Source organism: Thermobia domestica, chromosome 5 (assembly GCF_964235325.1).
Source record: "Thermobia domestica chromosome 5, izTheDome1.hap1.1, whole genome shotgun sequence".
NCBI lineage: Eukaryota > Metazoa > Arthropoda > Insecta > Zygentoma > Lepismatidae > Thermobia > Thermobia domestica.
This window is the reverse complement of record NC_137458.1, coordinates 253,315,973-253,329,434: the sequence shown is the minus strand read 5'-3', so window position 1 is coordinate 253,329,434 and position 13,462 is coordinate 253,315,973. Positions and strand designations below refer to the sequence as shown.

At 34.5% G+C, this 13,462-nt stretch overlaps 1 protein-coding gene across 1 annotated transcript; it reads left to right on the top strand.

Annotated features, from left to right (window-relative positions):
* The first annotated feature begins 1,419 nt into the window (after nt 1-1,419).
* LOC145685478 (uncharacterized) lies at nt 1,420-5,910 on the top strand. The gene is made up of 3 exons (XM_081757876.1): nt 1,420-1,560; nt 3,648-3,895; nt 5,303-5,910. Exons 1-3 carry the CDS (start codon nt 1,420-1,422, stop codon nt 5,670-5,672), a joined length of 759 nt encoding a protein of 252 aa, XP_081614002.1. The 3' UTR covers nt 5,673-5,910.
* The last annotated feature ends 7,552 nt before the right edge of the window (nt 5,911-13,462 follow it).

Here is a 13,462-nt window from a genome sequence, read left to right as displayed (position 1 = left end):
CTGTAATAATTATGATGTGATGCTAAATCGAGAGCTTAGAAAAAAGATATCTTTTGAGGTTCATCGAAATTAAATTACTTACATATTGTTCAGTGGTTTGATCCTAATTCCATTCAAAAGATAATTCTATTTCACCGAAAGCGGCGCTTAACGTTGTCTTCCCACGAGGCGCACATATATGTATGCAAAGTGAGAAAATGGATATTTATGCCTAGTGTTCCAAGAAGAAATCACGAATTTCATAAAACAGTTCTTTATATATATATATATATATATATATATATATATATATATATATATATATATATATATATATATATAAACGACTGTATATATTGCACTTTAGTGAGGGATATTTAGTTGCGGAAGTACATCTTTAAAATCTCTTTTTTTAAAGGGAGGAATTTAAAAAATGGTGTATACGGAAGTGTTTAAACATTTTCGTCGTTTTTCAGTGAGATATTCTACTACTGAGCCACCACTACGTCCTACTCGTGTAAGAATGTGACTTCCTTAACATTACTAAGTTTTCTAAAATTTTATAAATGTATTTTTAACAGTATACGGATGTGCAAAAATTGTGCCATCAAAATAATAATAATTATTGTATTATTTCACAAGATAACTGGAGAAAATCAGAAAAACTTTGTACGTTTATTCCTCAGATCTAAAGATAAAATTTATCTTGTAATTTGCTGAAAGAATCTTAGTTCCAAGCTCGAATAACTATGTATAACTGAACTAATGTCTGTTCACCTATAGGTCTGAAACTAAGAACCTCTTGGCAAAATACAACACGAGTATCAAGTTGATCAACTTCCTTGCGGAACACCCTGTAAATAATGAAAAAGATATCCATTTTTTAAAAAAGATACACCTGAGGCAAGATTTGCCATTAGCGAAAATGTACCAATTTTCCGTTAAACGTGACCAGTACTATCGTGGAATGTAAAAATATTGATGATTGATGGAATTTTCAATAATACAATGACATGTGTTAACAGACCCCTGCGGGCGGGTAAGATACACGTGACGTCTTCTGTAAGGAAGATCCATTACCAAGCATGATTTGGAAAACAGAGGTCAACTACTCCCATTCTGAAATCCGTTATTTCTTTTGGTTAATCCTACGTCTACGTTAGTATTCACACGAAGAGAAGTTACCATTTAGTTCCTCTTCATCTAAGCAATTGGGAGTAGTTTGAGGAAGCGACAAACAGAAGAAGAAAATATTCAATCATCTTTGCAATCACAGATCTCCTTGAGTGATTTTTATTAAGAGATCAGGCAAATTGATGTGCAACTAACCTTGCTGCAGGGTATTTTTAGATTGATAAGTTTTACCATAATTATATATGTTAAATGTAATTTTTATGTCGACTGCGTTTTTAAAACTAGGTTTAGTTATTAATATTAAAAATGGTGGGTGGAGTGACAAAAGTGATGTGTGATCTCTATAAATACAGCTTTTTGCACTGGAATCTTCACAGTATCTTTAGCATTTCTCTTTCTATTCACTTCACTGTCAATTTATCGTACAGCACCATGCAGTTGGCAATGGTAAGATTTAGTAATTTAAATCTATAGTAATATACAAAAGAGTAAAAGTGACACATTCATCTAGACGAGACCGCACTACTATAGTTAGAATTGTGAAATTTGAACAGAATATTTCTTTTGTCGTGAAAGCAAGCGATAAGAAAAGGCTCTCTCGAAATAAGTTTTTCGAGAAATCTTTGAAATCGTTCAGTTTAACGTCCTACGATTATGTCCTTGAGGCTAAAGGGGAGGATGGCTAAGGCAAGTGAATAATGATCGACGAATTGGTAGAATCAGAAACTGGGAGGAAACGAAAGTACACCCAGAAAATCCACGGACACGATGTTGACCACAAACTTATTTAGCCGGGGATCGAACCAATAAAATTCCCTGCACGAGAACTAATCCCTCTACCACTGAGCTACGTAGCCCCCAATACGTGCTCTGTTTGGGGCGCCTTAGACACTCGGTCATCCTAGAGAGTTTATTTCTTTATGTTTACTCATTTATTAGATCGATTAGTATTATCTGTGAAGAATTGAGTATCTCGTCAATCCCTGACGTTATGGAGATGAAACTCTTAATATAAACTCTTGATTTAAAGATATTTCAACTTATGTTTCGACGTTTTTAAACATACCTCTCTCAAAGATGAAAAAGGGACAGTTTCTATAATATTTAAATTGACCTTTTATTTAAAAAGTGCTCATTAACGTTATTTCAGCTTTTTCAAAAATGTTGATTCTAGTGGATAATATAAGATTGTTAGATGATACTGATGTTAAGTTAAAGTTTCGGAAAGCTGATGTCTATGATTACCTAGCCATGATTCCTATGACGTGTGTTTCGTCATGATCATTATTAGAAAAATCAATTATTCTGGCGCACTTGATTGCAATGTATCATGTTGCTTGATGCATCCTAATCTTTTCTCTCCATTTTCTCAATAGTTAACAAAATTCATTCTTCATCTACAAATCATAAATCATTTTGTTGTCTGCTTGTTGTGAGATTTAAATTGAGTATTAAAACGTACTTGTTGGTTCAGTGATTAGATTGATTGATTCATTGACTGATTTTGTAATTATGTCCTGCACAAGAAGTCAGGCAGTACAGAACGAGATCAGTAGTGTAAAGTAGGATATGAACAACCACGGTCTTCAACGCTCTTCAATCGGGACTCGATTCCCGGACATCGAGTACCGAAGATACAGACATTAAAACTAGGCAAGGGAGGATGGTATCCAATGACTAAAGAAGGAAATAGAAAGTATTTGTTACAGGTAAATATGGACAGACATTTTCTCTACCTGTTAAACAACTGTGCACGGTTTCTCAGTGGTAGATCTGTTTCACCTCTGGTTCTTGGTGTCCCTGGTTCGATCCCAGCTCGTGCCGACGAACACTATGTTTGTCGGTTTTCTCAGAGTTCTCCCGTTTCCTCCCACTTTCTTCATTCTACCAATCCATTTATCGTATTTTTCATCGTAAAGATTTCGTATCGTAAAGATTTCATTTTGTTAAAAAAAACTGCATTGTTTCGATGACTGACAAACCTTTATCTATTATATATTACATATGTCAGTAAACTCTCTTTTCTAGGATAACCCAGAAATGCTCAGACTTGCGAGCCATGCTTTGGGCTGAATTCGGCTCGAGTTCAATACTTCAGCTTCAGGCCGTAATAGTGCGAGCCCTTTAAGAAGATAGTGAGCACGAACGCTAATGACAGTGAACATGAAATCGAGCCGGCGCGAACCTCACAGAGGATAATGAACCTGAGCTCTAGTGATAGTGAATCCCAACTATAAAACGATAACTCTGGTATTACCTTTAGTCGATGCCCGCCAACCCTCCATGAAATTATATTCTAAGCTGTGAAACTGAGAGCAGCAGACCATGAGCATGAGGGGGAACTAAGCTGATCCGAATCTGAAGATCGTAGTCGATATTTCTATTCGCTCTCGAGAAGTAAACCGTTACTAATACCACAAAAGGCAGTTAAAATGAATTTAAAATAAGTTTCCTTTCTGATTTCTTTCGTAGTCACTAAAATACTTCAGCAAGTATTTCAAGTTCTTTCAAAACGTAAAAATTTTAATTTTCAGATCTTGAGTGCAGTTGTTCTCTTTGGACTGACAGCCGCTGAAAATCGTGCTTCCTCGTACGTTCCTCCTGGATTGACACCACCTAGAAGTTCTGATTCTTACTCCAACAGTGGTGGGTTTGGAGCAAGACGTGGATTTGGACAAAATGGAGGTTTACAGTTTGGATCTCAATCTCGTCCTAGACGTCAACCAGTTGCTATTTTATCCTACCAAAATGAAAACTTTGAAGATGGTTCTCATGAATTTAGGTAAGTGTCACGTTCAACATTACAGTTATAACTGTTATGTTCATAACTAAACCATATAAAAATATAAGAAATACTTTACTAACTTAATTTCTTTGAACTGAAAAAATAATTGGTCAATCTAGAAATACTTTATATCACCAAGTTATCTAAGACATCTTCAAATTACTTGCGAAAGAAAAGTTTCTCCCTTGTATATAAGGGTCCAACTCATAAGGTAAATAATTAATTAGAATGATTGTTATATAGTTATTTTCATTCTCATTAAATTTAAAGATACAAGAACTGGAAAATGTTTAGCCAATTTGATGGAAATTACGTTATTACATGTGTTTCTGGTTTTCATATCTGTGAGCTTACAATTAGTAATACTGTTTTTTTTTTCTAGCATAAAAATTAAAATCCAATAAGAATTCAATGGAAGATAAGCCTGTATGTTTGCTATGAAACAGTCTGTTTGTAAAACTAACAGATAAATACACTATGTAGATAAATCATAGTAAAATCGTATTTGCGGTTCGCTATTTCTAATACTACTGTTCAAAACTTTCTTAATTTAATTAGGTAAAAGAAAATTAATGTACTTTACTTTCAACTTATAATATTCAGAAAGCATTTTTGATTTTCTCATCTATATTCATTAAAGCTCACGTTTCCATATATACAAGAAAATATTCTGATAACTGGCTGATCGACGCCTGGGACAAACTGCTTATGGTAGAAACCTAATATTTGTACACTATATAGAATTTAAAATGTAAGGTACCACCAAGGAAGATTTTTTGCAAATTCAACATGGAAGTGTGGGAAGGTTGATAATGGGAGTTGCAATATCCCTTAAGGTAATATATTCCAATTCAAATTAGTCGAACACGCATTTCAATTTTTTTTAATATATTTTTGGCGTAGAAAACAGATGGGAAGAAAACTGGAGTAGAAATTATTGTAATAACATATGCATACCTTGGAATCCTATAAATTAGAGACATGGCAAGATTAGATAAATGATTTTTCATTTAAAATAGTTTAACACAACTTTCAGTCTTTTTGGATGTTTGACCTAGAATGGAGGAAAAAGGGGTTGGGGTGGTTCGCTAAGATGCCTATACGATTCGTTCGAATTCCACGAGCAAAACTTTGAGATCAGAAAAACAATGATATTTATATGGTACAAGACAAAGAACGCAAAATATTTTCTGCAGTAACATTTTGGAGCATTTATTAGTTAATAATAATTGAAGTGGGCACGTATTTTATTTTCTTAATTTGAGCTCAATGTCTTTTTCTGTATGTATATCTATTTTTTTTTTTTTTGTCTGAAACTAGATAAACACCTTTAGCAGATTAACATCAAGTAATAGGATTGTATTATTATAGCTTAACTCTTATAAATCCTTGTTTCTTTTACAGATACTTGGCCGCTGATGGATCTAAGCGTGATGAATCTGGTTTTGTGAAGAACCGTGGAATCCCAGAGTTTGAAGTACGAAGCGTTAAAGGATCATACTCATATAGAGGTGATGACGGCAAAACCTACACTGTTAACTACATTGCTGATGAAAATGGATTCCGTCCAACTGGAAAGCATATTCCTACACCACCACCAATCCCAGCAGCTATCCAACAGGCTCTTGAGCAAAACGCAGCCGAAGAACGTGCTGCTGCACTATCTGGCTACTCAGAAGGTTACAGTGGCGCTTCGTCAAACAGTTACCAACGAGGTGGTGGAATTACTGAAGCCAGTTACGGAAATGAACCAAGAGGCTGCAGCAGTTACTAATTATCCAGTGATTAACAGTGTTCATATTGTATAAAGTGTATAATGATGAAGTTATAATAGCTGACATGTATGTATATTGCTAACAATATGAGTGGTCCTTTGAAAATGAACTCCTTTATTTACGGTTCTTAGTTGTTGTCGGTAGATAATAATCTGTGATCATGAAACATATTTATTGTCAACCATTTGACAGTGAAGTCAACTCTTTTGATAATAAAAATTAACGTATTTTAAAAGCAAGGAACATGTTGCCTTTGATTGTTAAATACAGAAGTTGCCCGAATTTAATTCCAAAAGCGTTTTCTAATATTATGACGTTTCATGTTCAAATAAAGAAAATATAGTGATATTGAATTTGTGACAGAAGCAAGACGTATGAGTCTATTTTCTTATCGGAATCTTAACCGAACCGAAGGGAAATTATAGCATAATTGAAAAAATAATGAAAGAGTTAACACGTTATAATTAAAAATTAAAGTTCTGAAAAAATATTGATTAAAGATTAATGTCGGAAACAAGTAATGGTTAAAATTATGGTAATTTCAAAATTAATTCATTAAAATTAAATATATAATTTCTAGTACTATGGATTGTTTTGAACTGTGAAAGTTAAAGTAAAATATAATGGATAAAATTATGAACATGTGGCAATTAATCGATCGTTACGAATAGCAAGGGCGCAGATTCCTCTGTAAATTTGGAGGGGGGGCATTCAGATGTCGAAGGTATATATATGAGGATTTTAAGACAAATTGCACTCAAATTATGCGAAATCTATATATATAAAAGAGAACGTACAAAATTTTGTCCGCTCATCACGCTAATACGGCTGAACCAATTTCTTTCATTTTTGGGGGGTTATTAGGATTTGGACCCTAGATGGTTTTTATCATATCACTTTAATTTTTAATTACCAGTGTCTTGAGATAATTGACCATTCAAGTGTCCATAACGTACAAATCCTTTGTTATTAGTTCATCATAGGTAAAAATAAACGTATTTATATGCAACCCGCATGACCGTGTCACTCGGCGGGTTAACATAAATGACAGGCGATATACAGCGGAAAATAGCTTGAATCTTCTGTTTAAAATTTTTTAATTGATTTGCTTATTTTTACAGACACTTTTACAATATGCCAGCACCGGGATGACCGCAGCGAAGCGGGGCGGGTTAACATAAATGACAGGCGATATAATGTTAAGATTTACTGCAATCTTCTATGGTTTTTATCATATCACTTGAAAGCGAAAAAGTAAAAATTATCTAAGTAACAAAGTTTATTGCGTTCCGGGGTGACCGCAGCGAAGCGGGGTGAACGCTGCTAGTATTGTATATTCATAAATACAATAGGGGGCCGACATAAGCTTTGCGGGGAGGGGGGGAGGCTAGGATCGGCGCGCTTGACGAATAGTTAGGGTTTTCAGACAAACTGATAATCTATATATATAAAAGAGAACGTACAAAATTTTGTCCGCTCATCACGCTAATACGGCTGAACCAATTTCTTTCATTTTTGGGGGGTTATTAGGATTTGGACCCTAGATGGTTTTTATCATATCACTTTAATTTTTAATTACCAGTGTCTTGAGATAATTGACCATTCAAGTGTCCATAACGTACAAATCCTTTGTTATTAGTTCATCATAGGTAAAAATAAACGTATTTATATGCAACCCGCATGACCGTGTCACTCGGCGGGTTAACATAAATGACAGGCGATATACAGCGGAAAATAGCTTGAATCTTCTGTTTAAAATTTTTTAATTGATTTGCTTATTTTTACAGACACTTTTACAATATGCCAGCACCGGGATGACCGCAGCGAAGCGGGGCGGGTTAACATAAATGACAGGCGATATAATGTTAAGATTTACTGCAATCTTCTATGGTTTTTATCATATCACTTGAAAGCGAAAAAGTAAAAATTATCTAAGTAACAAAGTTTATTGCGTTCCGGGGTGACCGCAGCGAAGCGGGGTGAACGCTGCTAGTTATTAATAAAAATAAAATGCCACAGAATTATGAAACAATTTTATCAATGCTATAGATAGAAATAGATTCCCCTGCTGATCTAGTAGCTAGCGCGAATACATTTGCTACAAGGGGTCCCGGCTTCGATTCTTGAAGGGGAAGAATTGAAATTTAAACGCGTTACAGTGGTTCGAATTTCATCTTCAACTGTAGGTTGAAAAGTGATGAAGAACACCGACGCTAAATTTCAACAACAACATAATGTATTAAAAGATATTAACAGTCGGTTTGATAATGTCGGTTTGATATCAAAGGGGGGTACCTTCAATTATGGTGATTTAATTGCTATAAAGTTCTCGAGAGAAGGTCTCGTAATGGCTCAGTTTAGTGTACCAGTACTTAACATAGATAATTAATGTGGGTGAAAAGTAAAGAAACTGGAATAAAAATTAAACAGAAAATTAATGTTACTTTTAGTTGTGTTTTAATATATATGGTTTACCCAACATTGTTAGGGTCGTCAAGTCTAGGAGGCTTAGGTGGGCAGGTCATGTAGCTAGAATGGAAGAAAGTAGAAACGCTTTCAAAGTCTTGACTGGTAGACCTATAGGAAAACGACCATTAGGAAGACCTAGGCGCAGATGAGAGGACAATATTAAGATGGATCTCGCAGAGATAGGAATACAAAGTAGATACTGGATGCAATTAGCTAAGGATAGAAGCCAGTGGAGAGCTTTTGTGAACGCGGCACTGAACTTCCGGGTTCCATAGGCCATAGAGTTAGTTAGTTAGTTTTAGTTGTGTTTATTTAACTTTCATGAACACATACATTATTTTTTCTACGAGTCGAATTTAAGTTATAACAACTGCAATTTTTTCCCTTCAGAACTGGAAACAGATAGAAACATGCTGTTTATTTTAAAATACACAAACACTCATTGTCAAGGCGTGACAGAGATGGCAACACCGTACAGCACATAGAACTAGCGGCAGCGATGAGAGTGATGACTATTTTTGATACGATACTCGTAAAATGGAGACATTTTCATACAAAAAAAGCGCGTAACCAATCTTTTTTTTTTTTTTCATCTGCATGGTGTGACTCCGCTTACAATTCATCGCCAGTTGAATGAGGCATGTGATGATTTTGTCATGGATGTGCCTAATGTGCGTTCGTAGGTACGACAGTTCAAAGAAGGCAGAACGTCATATGACAACAATACAAGAGAATCTCGGCCTCGCACTAGCCGGTCTGACGTCAATGTGCATTGATCCATCGCCATTCTCATTCGGCGATCCTCCGAAACAACTTTCTTCACTAGATCGATCACGTCGTCTTGAGTGAGGCCGAGATTATCTTGGTTTGGTTTGTTGTCACACGACGTTCTGCCTTCCTTGTACTATCGCACCCACGAATGCACATTAGATACATCCATGTACCATTCATCGCATGTCTCAGTCAAATGGCGATGAATTGGAAGCTGTGTCACACCACACCATGATTACACGCTGTTCTTTTATTGAAAATGTCGCCATTTTACGAGTATCGTAAGTATCAAAAACAGTCATCGCTCTCACCGCTGCAGCTAGTTCTGTGTGCTAGGGTGTTGCCATCCCTATCACGCATTGACAGGTTGTCGCGTATTGGGTCGATGCATAAGTTCGTGTGGTTCTTATATTTTATACTTATTCTGCTTTTCAGTTCAAATTGAAACACTAATACAACATAGACATAACATTAACATATTCCACGAATGTAACAATACATCGCATACATTGCATACACATTCAAAAAGTGTGTCATTTCCGGCATTGTTTGACGAGGATTCTCATGAAGCAACTCATTGAAAGCGATTTTTGTCAAAATCTGAAGGTCTTCCAGAACGTAGATCATCAGACAAGTCAAACCGTCCTGCTCGAAAGCGGGAAAACCATTTCTGTGCTGTTCTTGCAGCAAAACCATTTCCGTACATTGCACAAATTGTTCTCGCAGCTTCGCTGTACTGGATCCTCGGTTAAACTCGAAGAGTAAAATGTGACGGAAATGATCACTTTTCTGAACTTGACATTCCATATTAGTTTGTCTGAAATATATAAAATAATAAATAAAAACTATGTTTCACAACACACAAACTTTAAACTACGGTAAAACAACGAAATAATGATAAAAAATCTCTTCACACCGCATTGTTGCCAACCCAAAAGAAAATCACACGAACTTATGCATCGACCCAATATTTTAAAATAAACAGTAAGTTTTCTATCTATTACCAGTTGTGAGAAAAATGGTGGCGTTATAACTTAAACGTATCTCGTGAAATGAATATTTAATATCTTAAGAAGTGCCCATTTTAAGGCAACTCAATATATAGAAAAAAAGGATAAATCGTCCTTTATGTATGTACATTCTTTGTAATAGAAAGTATCGCTTTTTTGTCAATGATGTAAACCAGAAAATAATTCACTATTTTTTAAAGGAAAAATTCCGTTACTAATGAACTATGTTTGAATAAGAAATAATACTTTAAAATGTCTATGTAGACTGTTTCCGCTTCTATTTAATTCATCCAATTTTAAAGAATAACTTTAAGTTCAATAATTAATTAGAATCATGTCTTATACATACTTACGTACACTCATGTCCAAAATAATTGTCGCATATCTATAACTATCTTCCAGTAAGAATATAATTTGATAATGATTTTGCAGGGTACTTTTAATACTGATACTATGTGTATAATCCGGAAATCTATATTTGTGGTAAATTTCATAGGAAAAGAATTATAAGTACGAAAATTAGAACGAGTAAAACCAAATGTTGCTGAATGGACAAGAAAGTTTTATTTTCGTTTTATTGTTCTTATTTACTGCTCTTTTGACATGAAATTTTTCGCATACATGTCTTTTCCGATTATACACATACTAACATTATAAGAAATACCGGGCGGATTCGTTATCAAATTATTTTCCTACAACAACATATTTATAGACATGCAACAATAATTTTGAACATGAGTGTAAATTATTGTCGCATGAAGTTTGAACATGTTTAAATTGCAAAAAAGGTAATTAATTTCGCATTTATTTACAGAAAATATCCTTTCAGACACCATTGTATTTTTATAACAGAAATTGCTTAATTCTGTGTCAAATCTCTTATGAGACAGCAAACAATACTACAAACATCTATATGTTGCACAGGGTATTATACTCTTCTTTGATAGACATCCCCCCCCCCAAAAAAAGTAACCATTTTCCGATTTTAAAGTTTCAGAAAGTAGTATTCTCTTTATATTATTTACATTGCAGTACTCATGTCAAAAGAAAAAAATCCTGTTGTATGCTGTATTTAACCATAAGTCCAGAGATCTAAAACAATTGAAAATTTTCCTAAAAATCGTTTTTGTACGGATGCTTCACTGCAGTTGAAACAATTCTGTATTATTTCCTAGTAAGAAACAACATGACATTGGTAAAAAATAAGAAATATTTTCAAAACCGGAATAATTTCATAATTAATTTTTGTATTTGATAGTAAACTTCAGCTGAACTACCAGGCAGAGCTTGTGGTGAATTTTTAAAGTGCGGTTATTAGAGTACAATTGAACACAGTATTGAAGTAGGTGAAGACATAACATTTTTGATGGCAGTTTAATGTCTTACTACAGTGAAGCCTCCCTTAACAGACACATTTATAATACGTCCACACTTTTTGTACCGGCAAAAACGTATGCTCCTTTGCGGAACAAAACCCTCCATTTTACGGATACTCAGATACGGACGCTTACAATCCTTCCCTTCCTTCCCAAAACATTTCAATAACCTCTTCATAACGGACAGGAATTATTCTCGGTTCTGCGATATATTACAGTACACAGAAAAGTTTTCCTCATAAGTGTATCTATTATGAGTCTAGACCTGGTGAACCATCAAACAGAACAGCTTCAAGCTGAATTTGAAATTCTTCTTTGTTTTTCCGCCCGCAATAAACTTCTTTCTGGTGGAAATTCTAGAAAACCTTCTACAAGCAATAACACTCATGTCCAGGATTCTAAGAGGACACTTGCTAATGAGTTTTATTACCCTTGTAGAGAAAAAAAAGACATGCCTTTTTCGTTAGTTTAAAAGGTTAGTTGGTCCTAACGCATCTTTTAAAAAGTTTTTAAGAATTTGAAATAAATGATAAACGCTTACAGGGTGATGGCATGTCCTTAAGAAAATTACCTTACAAGCATTGTCTTTTGCAGTATACGAATAGGTATATATTATCACAATAATATTATTTAACAGAAATGAATTTCTCCTTCACCTCTCCCAGTAATTCAAATACGTACTAAATAGAGTGTTTTCATATTCAATTTTACGTATTTACGCTCATATATAAATGCTGTATATTGCATACAATTACTGTATATTACTGCATACAATTACCGTTGGGAGAAATTAAATTCACGCGACCTCTCTGTAACGGACACCTCTCAGTAACGGGTAAAAACTCATGTCCCATTGGTGTCCGTTATTAAGAGGTTTCACTGTACTAACTTCCGTTTACAGTTCATAGCTGGTAGTTGTGGAATGTGGAATTGTGGGCCGTAGCCAGCCCCAAAATGTAGGATATGCTCGGTAGAAATTAGGGGCGCGCGATCCAAGCATATTATTGTTAATTTGCAAGCCCACCGTGAAAATCTTAGCCCCTCCCCCCTAGATTGAACGTCAATACGGGTCTGTGTGGAATATTCAGTGTTGTGATAAAACATCAGAAATCCCCATTTCAGTGTTTTTGTGGAATAGATATACTAAAAGAGTTTTAAAAAGAGGAGGAAAATTTAAATTTCAGTAGCTTGTCCCTGTCTGCAATATGGCTTTCAAGAACGAATACTGATTGTGAAAGGTTTCTCTCGAAATAAAGTTTGGTAATCAATAATAGAAGGCTACACATGAAAGAAAAACAAATGTGGAAACGTGCAACATGGTGCATCTTGAAATACAGTTTGGTAATCAATGGTAGAAGGCTACACATGAAGGAAAAAAATGTGGAAACGTGTAACATAGTGCATTTTTGATCAGAATAATACCGGTAATTTGCAGACAAGACATACAAGTAGATACTGCGCTAATGTATTGTATGTATGTTTTTCCCTTTCTTGCATGTGTATGTGTTCTTGGTGTATAGCTAATACAACGTATGGGTTTTGTGATGATGACAACCATGAAGATACTATGCTAATGTATTTGAAGTTTTTGGACTTGTAAAAGAAAAAAGAAGTAATTTGTTGTTAGTAACTACATCAAGTATAACTTCATTGTCCTAAGTAGCATTATTGTTTTTAACTTATATTGGGCCTATATTAGAGCTTCTAAAATAATTAACTCAGCGACAAAGTGAGAAATTTTTTATCTCAAAATGAGACAAAATACGAAATTTGTAATTTCAAATGCGAAATGGTTAATTTCAAATTGCGTTAAACTCTTGCCCCTAAAAATGGGCAATCACTTACCTTTACTACTACCTTTAAAAAATTGTGTACGATATTTTCTCAGCATTATCAATTCATTTCTCCTGTAAATAATCCTGTTTTTTACTAATTTTGCCCCCCCTTCTAAACAATTACCCAAGTGAACATTGAATTTACAAAATAGCTATTCAATCGTCTAATTATACCTCAATTAACATTTATCAGGTTTGTCCCATATATTTTTGTTCTAAATAAAAATTTGTTTTTTTAAATGAAAAAATTACCTGCTAAGTCACGAACCAAAGATCTTCACATCATGCGATTGCTATGTACAATAACTTCTGCAAGATCTTCAAACGT

Bases quoted from the DNA above. Each gene is read 5' to 3' on its own strand.
- LOC145685478 (XM_081757876.1), top strand. From the start codon at position 1,420: ATGGTGGGTGGAGTGACAAAAGTGATGTGTGATCTCTATAAATACAGC. The intron at 1,561-3,647 runs GTAAGATTTAGT...TTTAATTTTCAG, and splicing joins GCACCATGCAGTTGGCAATG to ATCTTGAGTGCAGTTGTTCT. The intron at 3,896-5,302 runs GTAAGTGTCACG...TTTCTTTTACAG, and splicing joins GATGGTTCTCATGAATTTAG to ATACTTGGCCGCTGATGGAT.